We start from the raw sequence: 10,518 nt of genomic DNA on the forward strand, positions 1-10,518 counted from the left end.
TTAGAGATTTATATTTAAGTTTTACTTATATTCAAAGTAGGAAATAACATTCCTTGTAACAGCTCAATGTTTATAATGATACAATGAGAAAGTGATTAACAGTTGGCTTTAAATGACCATTAAATTTGCAGACATTATGTTCCTGTAATTTAACATCTTTTCAGGCATTTAATAGTAACATCAATTATATAATTGAACAGGTACCTCCAGAAAGGAACATTTAGATTTTTCCTTCTGTATAAAGCTTGATTACCAAAAATATAAAAATCCTAATTAACTTGAAATACATGAGAGGAAAAAGTGCTATGGCAAAGTTTAATATTTTTATCCGTGGAGTAAGTTATAACTTGCAAGAATTTGGTGCATTTTTAGGCACTGTTCTTGTATTTTCATTTGTCTGAACTATACAGCAGGTCTTGAGATGCCCAAAAACTGTTTAAGATAAATTTAAGGCAACCAAGTGCAAAAGCTCAGTGTATATTAGATACATGTAAACAGAATGTTTCATAGTAGAAATTGTACAACTATTACGAGTCCATAGTATTGACAAAGGCCAAAACCATTCTGCCTAGAGACACAAATGCAAAATGTAGTTACACTAATCAAGCCAAAAATTACAAATTCCAGGAAATAAAGTATCATCTTTAACACAAGGCAGATGCATTACACTGCTGTGCTAGAGTAAGTGCTCTGCTTTTCCCCTCTCTACATAACATGCAGTCTCTCACAGGTTTATTCTGTTCCATTTAGTGATGTACCACCCAACAGCAGAGCTCCAACTGTTAAAGCAAAATGCACAACACAGCAAACAGATGGAATGTGAATGTACAGATATTGGACCTTTTAAAAAATACAGTACCTAGGATTCCCCATTTTAAACGGTTTTCAGCATATTGCATAGCAGTGAACTCATCTGCTACCTAAAACGGTTGCTGTTGACCCACATGGAGTTCCTCTTCAATTCTTCTTTCAGTTTTCTTTCATACTGTACAGTGGGTCCACAAGCTTATTGTGCACATGCATTAAACCTTGGGGGGAAAGCAACAATGCCAGCTTTACGTTACTTATAATTTTTCAACATGTCCTTCTATCCACATTTTTATTTGGAGTTTGCTTCAAAGTATACATTTTAAGTAGTTCACTGAAGAGAACAATAATAATGTCTATTTAAAGCAATTTAAAATCGGAGACAGCATATACATATATTCCTGTATCACTTGCATACTAATGACATCTGCAGTATAAACCGAGCAGGGATCAGACATTTCTCTGATAACAGACCCAAAAAGCAGATCTGGAACGCTTCCAAATTCATTGAATACATCTTTTGTTCTGTATTAAAAACTGCATAACAGCAACATAATTCCCTCACACCATAATTTGTCATAAAAATCAGATATACACATAGTGATACTTTTACAGCTTGAATTCTTCAGTTGCAATGTTGTAGCATTGTGGTATCACTGTCTGGTCCTAGACAGGCAAAAGCAAACTAAAACTATCCAGACTGTTAATGCAGATTCAGAATTTCAGTAGTTCAACTGAAATTCAAACTGTTCTAACTGGGCTTTTTGTTTTTCCTCATACAAGTCATCCATAGCTATGACTGGGGGTGTTATTTTTTTCCTACTCAACTACTTCAATTCTGGAAAATGCTGAAGAGCATTTAACAAAAAAAGATGCTTCCCTCTTTACTTTGTTATTACTTAGTAAAAATGTTAATTTATCTACCTATGTATGACACTGGGTCACTGGCAGGTTTTTAAACTTCGTTTCACCTTAAGGACTAATAACAGTAACTGATCAACATTCACAGTCTGCAAAGTAAAAGTCCATTTTAGCATCAAACTAAAGACTAACTTCTAAAATTAAAATATGCAACATTACGAGTCATTTTCTTAAATACCATGAAATAAATAAGCAAGTAGTACATAAATACCTTTGCTAGATGATGCACCTGGTGGCAACCTTAGTGTCACTGCAGCAACATGCAATAACTATACAATTTTAAGGTCATTACTGTAGTGACCACAACAAAAGGCATTTTATGCAGCATCTATTACTAATCATTGTGTCATCATTTAATATAAAATGCAGATATTAGATCAAGTATAATATTTTTCAGTTTAACAGTGAGAAAAATTAAGTATACATTTGATATAAAGTCATTTGTACTGAAAGAGTAACAGCTGCACACACTGCTCAAACTAGAAACATGTTTTGAGTTTCCTACCAGTGTTTTTCTCTTCTAAAAAGGGGAAATGAAAAGGAGATAATTACTCACTTCCTAGACACATGAAAAATGCTTACTAAGTATTGCCTCTGCCATACTTAATAAAGAATATTTAAATCCTGTTAGTGAAATTGTTACAGGAAAATCAGTAAGAAACAAAAGTTTTTTTTTAAGGTATGCATCCCACTGTATATTCAAGTATGTTTTCCCTTTCACCATAAGAACATTTAAGTACACTTCATACTTTTAGCCTATAATAGGTTTCAGAAAGTTAGAAAAAAGTGGAGTAAGTTATTCTATTTACCAGCCAGCATGGTACTTGATTATAAAAAAAAAAAATAAAATTGCAGTTTCATATAGTACCTTGAGAATTTTTAAGTAGTGAAAAATCCCAGTAAATCACTACTGTAAATAGCAGTATTAAGAACTACCTAGCTTCCTTAAGAAATCTAACCTAAAGATCAAGATTCAGAAATAATTCCAAATTTGATCCGCATTGATCTCTCCTTCATCTTTAAAAGGGAAAATCTCACTGATTTGAGAGTAGGTAAAATTAAGCAAGTTTACAGTAAACAGTCTTTTTAAGCATTCTATTGCTGTATATTGCAGGGTTATTCAATACAGTGTGACACAACAGCACACATTCATAAATTGTAGCCCTTGATGTTTTTAAAGCAATGTTCAGTGTCATTCATACCTAGTAATTCTACATTATGTTTATCTTTCCCAAGCATAGCCTCTGTTTATATGAAATACAGGATAATGTTTAAAATTTATCCAAGCAGTTAAAGAAGCTTATCTTTGAAAACAACAATATCTAGCAGTGTGATACAGCTAAAGACTAACCCTCCACCCTACCCTGCAAATACACAGCAGAGGACAGCATACTGAAAAAATCCAAAATTAACAAATTGGCCACAAGTGATATCAGGATAAAAATCACAGTAATGTCCGAATTGCAGTCTAATATATATATAAGCACTGCTGATATAATGCTTTATAAAAGAATTTAATAAATTACAATCTTGATCTCTGATACCTCAACTACTACAGGTACCCAGGCTAGTGAGAAAGACAACCATTTCACACAATTCCATGTGCTGTGCTAATACAGTGAGGAGAAAACTACTTTTCTTAGCTTCTACAGTCTCAATGAAACAATTCAAATTAGGAAGTCTCAATGACTATCAAATATTCTGACTTCAATTTTGCCCCAATATACCTACAACAAATATGAAAAGCACAGTACAAGTGTGCAATGTGTTCAAAGTCAGTATAGATTGTTATGCTAATTGCACTGAATGAAAAATGTCCTCGTGTGGCTTCAAAGTCTGTATCATACATTTCCAGTTTACTAGACAGCATGTTACAGCACACAGCAAAGGCAGCATGAAAATATATCAGGATTAATAAATGTATTGAGTTTTTTAAGTGAAACTTTCCATTAGAGTTATGACCTGTATTCTGGAACACTGCTGCTGTTTGACGTGGAAGATTACTAAATTATTGTTTCAAACTAGAAGCAAAGGAAATGTTTCTCCCAAGTAGATTTGTCAGGAATATAAGCAGCACAAATTATGCCTCCTAGCAATTTTCCATACACAAGAAATAAGTTAACAGTTAGTATTTTGAATATATAACATTACACATTAGGTACTGTAAAGTGTTGAAGGCTCAGACTTAAATCAATATAATTTTAAATCTGTTGGGTTTGCATTTTTTGAACACATGTAACCCTCTGATTCAGTGCTCACCTTTAAAGTACTTCACAGTTTTAACTCTTAGTTCTAAAGTAGCATCTTCGTCACACACAAAGATAGTGCGAGGGTGTTGCTGGAAAGCAGAAACTGTCCACATATGATTGACTCCTTCTTCGATTGCTTTGTACAATGCAAAAGCCTTATGTGCACCTGTTATAAGAATCATCACCTGCAAAACAAAGGTCTCTTTACTTTCAATCCCAGTATCAATACCAACTAGTCTTGAAAACACACATGCAACTAGAACTAAACGAGTTCTTACTTCTCTAGCATCCATCACTGTACCCACACCAACTGTTAGCGCCATAGTTGGTACTTTAGATAAGTCTCCATCAAAGTATTTAGCATTTGCCAAAATGGTGTCCATTGCTAAAGTCTTTAATCTTGTTCTTGAAGACAAACTTGATCCGGGTTCATTGAATGCAATGTGGCCATCTGGACCAATGCCTTTTCAAAGTTAAAAAAAGTAAATCATTCCAGACCTGAGAGTCAACAAATATCCTCAAACATCTTAAACGAATAAACAATTTTCAGGACTCATTCTTTCCTTTCCCCATTTTCAATAAAAAACATTCTAAACTTAATTTGGTTAAGTCATTAGAAACTTGGACACCAACCATTCTGTTTTGGTATTCATACTGATTCTTTGTTAGTCACAGAACTTTCCTGCACCATAACTGAAAAGTCTAGGTTTAGCCAAGTCATGAAAATAATGATTAAAGAATCAGTGTACATGCTTGAATAGAAACTAACCATAAAGCATTTCCTCATACCTCCAACGAACAGATCAATCCCTCCTGCTTCTTCAATTTTCTTTTCAAATGCATCACATTCTGCCTGTAAGTCTGGAGCATTCCCATCAAGGATATGAGCATTATTTGGATCTATGTCAATATGCTTAAAGAAGTTATTCCACATATAGGAATGATAACTCTCTGGATGATTTCTGGGGAGCCCTGAAATCATTTAGAGTGAAATTAACATAAGACAAGATTTAACCAAACAGCCTTAATTCTAGTTTATTTGTAACTGATGTAGGGCATGCAAGGCAAACCTAACTGAGTCAGATAAAGCAAGTTTTGAAATAACATTGAGAAGAAAGTTTTCCTGTTGGCATGCACAAGGTAATTGGTTTGCATTCACTTCACATATGTCTTATCACAAAGAGTATTAAGTCTTCAACAGACATGCAGTCACAATATTACATTACAATGTCCTTTCTGCACTGTTTGTTTTTGCATTTTTGTAGATAAATAATAGAGAAAAATGCTTAAGATGACCCCATGGACAGAAATTTAACATAAGAGTACAAACATACTAGACTGATCTCGTTCTTTGACAAAGTATTTAATAGTTTTTATAAGGAGGAAAAAATAACAGTACAGTGTGTTCTCAAATAATAGCGCATCTTACCTACATACTCATCCATGTTGAAAGTCTTTACATATTTGAAAGAGAGATCTCCATTTTTGTGATATTCTATCAGCTTTTTGTAGCATCCCAAAGGCGTACTACCTGTTAAATAAAATTTTTCTACTATTCTATGTATCTGCACAACATTTTCAGTGTATTTACATCTATTCGTAGTCAAATTTTGCTACAATACTTTTAAACATAAAAGCAATCTGCTATTTCTCATTTACTATTTCTCAGCTTCTCAAACATTATAACTTTTCACACAAAGCAAATCCATATTTTAAAAAAATTATGCTGGAGTATTACCAAAAATAATACTTATGTTCTTTTAAATACTGTATCTACTAGCAATGATACAAACATTGTTCTAGGTTAACTTATTTACACAGACTTTGAATAAAACTTGCCTGTTGGTAGACCAAGCGTGAAATATCTTCCTTGACTTGGCTTGAACTGGATAATACGATTACAGATGTATTTTGCTGCCCATTCACTAGCCTGATCATAATCTTCAAGAATCACTAGCCTCATTCTGGCAGTGAGGAACTTGTATTATAAAACAAACTTAAACCTGGAGAAAATGTCAAAGTTTTAAAAATAAGCACCCTATGAATAGTTGTAAAACTCTTAGATAACAGTGGAGATAAAAAATAACCTTTCATGCCAATCACTTGCATAAGCATAACACATTCTTGCAGTCCTAGTTCAAGCTGGACAATCAAAAGCAAAGCTACAGAATCCAAGTGAAAGATTCCAGTCAAAATATTTATTAAAATTCACAGTCTAATTTAAAGTAACTTATAGGAAAAAGCTAAACCAAAATATGAATAAGCCGTTTTGAACTTCAACATTTTAGTCAAGTATTACTGTTAGAAAAGAGGAAATATTCAAACGCTGAGATTAACTCCTGTTTCTCATGACCAACTGAAGGTCTAAAATTTCAAAAACAAGGCCCCAAATAACCCCATGTTTCTCTATTTAAAATACCTAATTGGAAGTAAATAATTAAAATTCCTTTCACTGCCATTCTAGCTCCATAAAATGCTTCAGTACGTTTATTAATCTGCAAAAAAAAGTTAAAGCATTAGATATTTGAAATGTGACCTCATATTATCTTTCCCTGTGAATTGTAAACCTTTTTTCAACATAACTTTAAACAGAAGTTTAGAAAGCTTTACTTTGTGCGCAATGGTATCAACTTCTAAGATGAATATCCAGAAAAGAAGCGTGCTCGCTAGATGTATACAAGCATCTCTTGCATTTAAGTGAAACTCATTTTACCATGAGAGTTTAACAGAGTCAGGTAATTACCAGAAAGACTGGGGCTCTTGAGCCAGTTTGTGATGTATTATTCTTCTCTTCCCAGGCCTGAATGTGCTTGGTATTAGCCAAAAAACGACACAGCTGCCAGAAGCCCAAGGCCAATTAAGTGCCAAACCACCTGTAGTGCACACTACTCTTAGCTAACCCAAAACGAGAGTCTGGTTTTAAGCACAAATATGAATTAAAATACATTTGTGTTTCACAGGGTGACATCTGTTTGTCCCACTAAAAGCAGAAACGCCGTGTGCTGCTTCCTCTCCACAGGCAGTTGAGCCGTGACAAGTCAAACTCACCTTTGCAGAGGAAACGCTATTACACAGACACCAAAAGGAGCTCACATACATCCCCGAGGAGGACAGAAAAGCAGGCCAGCAGGAAGAGACCCCGCGGCTTTAAGGGTGGTCTGATAAACCTCCAGCGATTTTTCCCCGGAAACACGGGGATGCTCTTCGACAGCAGCAACCCGCGGACCGCACCAGAACGACCGCGGATCTTCGGCTGAGGGCACTTTCTTGGGGGGTGTTGGTAAACCCACGCTGTTGGAGAAAGAAACCCACTGCCGGACCGCCGCCGGCGCAGCCCTGGGCCCGCAGCCTCCCCTCCCCACGGCCCGCGGGCCCCGCCCGCCCCGCTCACCCCCGGGGAGCCCGCGGCGGCCACGAGCGGCACCAGCACGGGGAGGACGAGGAGGAGCAGGATGGTGAGCAGGAGGAGGACGGAGAGCGCCGCCCGCCCAGCAGCTCCCGCCCCGCCGCCTCCAGGAGAGCCCAGCGCGACCCGGAAGCGCCTGGCGAAGATGGGAAAAGGGTTTGTTTTCCTATTTCCATTTCCGGGCGCTGTGGCTGGTGCAGGGTGGGGGTGAGGGAGTGCCGGTCCGCAGGCACCCGCGGGGTCGGGAGCTGCTGGGGGCTTTGCCAAAACACTGGCGTGCTTCCCACTCCAGTTGTTGTAAAATGTGGAATATGTAAAATTTTCTTAAGAAAGGATGTTCTTTGATTTTTATATACTTTCAGGCCTAAACAACAAGAAAGGGGATTTAATCCGTGAAACAGAGAGCAGCCAACAAGCTCTAAGTGATGTCCAGACAAATTACTTGTTGGTAGAATTGCCTTGTTAAGGTTTAGGGCTTGACATGTTTCAATGATCTCAAACCTAGGGGGAGGTTAACAAAGCTTGGGAAGAAGGATGAACTACTGAGAGTGGACACAAAGATGCAAAATTTACAGGCCACAAGAACATTTGGCAGAACTCCCAAGATAAGGAAGGAACTCATAAAGCCAACTCAGCAACTGTGCTGAATCAGCTCCCACTGGGTAAAAGATAATTCTGGGACGGGGAAGTCGTGACCACTAACTCATGGACCACTTACCCAAGAAACCCACCGACTCAAGAGAACGACCGAGCATGCAGACTAATCAGGATGAGAAGCGAGAGAGTCATTAACCAACAGAAGATAGAATACTAATAAGAGAACTATGTAACTTGTAGCCAATGGACACTAATTCCTGTGTTTGCTAAAATGTATAAATAGTGAAAAGTTTTGATAGTTGTGTGCTAGCTTTGTGGATTTGCCACCCAGTGCCCCTTTCTAAGCAGATTTGTAAATTAACACCTTGACTCTGTGTGGGGATTTGCCTCTTGCACAGGTGACAGAACATATTTTGGCAACACAAGCTGGAGCAGTGCATAAGCCCTTCTCTTGCCACCTCTTAGTAGGTGGCACTAAGATTCTAATGGAAAAGGTTCTCTCTTCCTCTAACTTAAATGTTTACATGAAGCAGTAACAAAAAGGCTGTTTGTAGTTACGGAAAAAGAAAAATAGGTAAAGCATCAGCTTTTTGGTGGATGACAAATTGACCATGAGCTGGCAGTGTGCCCTTGTGGCCAGGAGGGCCAGTGGTATCCTGGGGTGCACTGGGAAGAGTGTAGCCAGCAGGTTGAGGGAGGTGATCCTGCCCCTCGACCCTAGTGAGGCTACACCTGTGGCCAGTTCTGGGCTCAGTACAAGAGAGAGAAAGAACTATTGGAGAGGGTCCAGCAAAGGGCCACAAAGATGACTAGGGGTTAGGAGCATCTCTCTTATGAGGAAAGGCTGTGGGAGCTGGGCCTTTTTAGTCTAGAGAAAAGAAGACTGAAATGGGATCTCATTAATACATGTAAATATCTCAAAGGTGGGTGGCAAGAGGATGGTGCCAGACTCTTTTTGGCAGTGCCAAGTAACAGGATGAGGCACGATGGCCGTAAACTAACGAAAGTTCCATCTCAACATGAGGAAGAACTTTACATTGAGGGTGTCAGAGCACTGGAACAGGCTGCCCATGGAGGTCATGGACTCTCCCTGTCTGGAGTCATTCAAAACCCACCTGGACTCATTCCTGTGTCACTTGCTCTAGCTGACCCTGCCTTGATGGGTGAAGGTGAGATCTGGATGATCTCCAGAGGTCCCTTCCAACCCTAACGATTGTGTGATTCTCTGATTCTGTGATTCTATCTCTTTTTACTTTAAAAGCAGTCAAGTAATTTCATAGTCATAGCAAGCTATAATTAAATAGCTGTGGTTTGATAGGTCTTGGTGGCAGGGAAAGGGCTAACAGTCTGAAAGGGTGGTGCTTCAGAAAGTAGTGGGAAAACTGTAGCGAGGGGGGGTGAGCAAGTAACATAATTCTGAATATATGTGTATGCACATACTGTAGGCTTCACTGAGGCGTTACCATATTAGAAGACCAGGATAAATCTGTTTACTGGGCAGGAGCATAACTGGTTGTGGAAAAACATCATGATTGATGGGTAAAGGAAGAGAAGCTAATAAAGGGGAGTGTATGTTTCAAAAAAAAAAAAAAAGAAATCTGGGGTCATACATGAGTACAACGATATATTTTCTGATAACCTGTCTAGCAAGATTTCAAAATATTGAGAAATACTTTGCTAAGGGCATGAAATATGTGTTTGCAAGCTTGTGAGGAAAAATATATCTTGCTGAAGTCTTGGGCTTAGCATGCAACAATTAAAAATACCCTTTGTTTCAAAATCTGCCTTTCATTTGAATTTAACTTTCTAATATGAGCAACTTGATTTTAGCTCATGCATGTTCTTCTGATAAATTCTTTATCTCAGAAATTTTGCCAGGTCCTAAAGAATATTTTCTCTTACACCATTTCCTGAGTCAGGCTCTGAGCCTCTGATGCTCTCATTGTTTCAGAGTACATTTGCAATGGAAATTATTTTCAGATCCTGTGTAATTAATTAAGACTAGTTAACACATTGGTTTTTTATTGCTACACACCTAGGTACCTATAGGCCTGATATCACACCCCTCCCCTGAATAGTAGGGGAGATTTTTTTCCTTTCCTTAGTGAACTCTTATTCTCTGATATGTAAACTTAATCTAAGAGATTACATAATTATTTTGCATGGTCAGGTATCCAGTTGCCCTTCTGTCTCCAACAGCTCCCTATTATCCTGCTAGGACTGTCTGTTCACTTTCTTTGCATCCTTAGTGTTGCCAGCTTCTAAGAGACACTGCTTTACAGTGCTCCTGAAGGTAGCAACAATGGGCTCTACCTTGCTAAAATCTTTACTAGCTGCCTTGATCTCGAGATGGTCAATTGTTTCTGAGGATTTTTACTCTAGTGTACACTTGCTACCTGCTACCTTGACATGGTTGGAATGGAGCATGCCCAAATGGATGGTACAGCAAGAATTACCAGTTTGTGTTATCCCTGTTTTTCTTGGCAGAAAGGCATCATTCAGCTTTCAGGCTTCCCATATCTGACTCCATTTTTAGAT

The 10,518-nt window shown here is 37.9% G+C and overlaps 1 protein-coding gene across 3 annotated transcripts; it reads right to left on the reverse strand.

Moving 5' to 3' along the window:
• GNPDA2 (glucosamine-6-phosphate deaminase 2) lies at window positions 1-7,485 on the reverse strand. Of its 3 annotated transcripts, none has more exons than XM_027635579.1 (7): window positions 7,369-7,478; window positions 7,026-7,268; window positions 5,817-5,980; window positions 5,407-5,508; window positions 4,767-4,949; window positions 3,988-4,440; window positions 1-1,028 (listed from the first exon to the last, which is right to left on the reverse strand). In XM_027635579.1, the coding sequence occupies exons 3-7, from the start codon at window positions 5,938-5,940 to the stop codon at window positions 970-972; spliced, it is 921 nt and encodes a 306-aa protein (XP_027491380.1). In that variant the 5' UTR covers window positions 5,941-5,980; window positions 7,026-7,268; window positions 7,369-7,478; the 3' UTR covers window positions 1-969. The 3 variants fall into 3 exon arrangements, with proteins under 3 accessions (XP_027491380.1, XP_027491379.1, XP_027491378.1); XM_027635577.1 differs by having other exon boundaries at window positions 302-1,028; window positions 3,988-4,162; window positions 4,256-4,440; window positions 5,817-7,268; XM_027635578.1 differs by lacking the exon at window positions 7,026-7,268 and having other exon boundaries at window positions 7,369-7,485.
• Window positions 7,486-10,518: the final 3,033 nt, after the last annotated feature.

This window comes from Corapipo altera, unplaced genomic scaffold (assembly GCF_003945725.1).
Source record: "Corapipo altera isolate COAL_440 unplaced genomic scaffold, ASM394572v1 22b, whole genome shotgun sequence".
Classification (NCBI taxonomy): Eukaryota; Metazoa; Chordata; class Aves; order Passeriformes; family Pipridae; genus Corapipo; species Corapipo altera.

What these genes read in the sequence shown, in the direction of transcription:
- GNPDA2 (XM_027635578.1), bottom strand. Translation starts at nt 5,940, where the DNA reads ATGAGGCTAGTGATTCTTGAAGATTATGATCAGGCTAGTGAATGGGCA. An exon ending in GATTGATCTGTTCGTTGGAG is followed by an intron (nt 4,441 to 4,766) that starts GTATGAGGAAAT and finishes AACTTTGAAAAG; the next exon opens with GCATTGGTCCAGATGGCCAC. An exon ending in AACTGTGAAGTACTTTAAAG is followed by an intron (nt 1,029 to 3,987) that starts GTGAGCACTGAA and finishes TTTCCCCCCAAG; the next exon opens with GTTTAATGCATGTGCACAAT.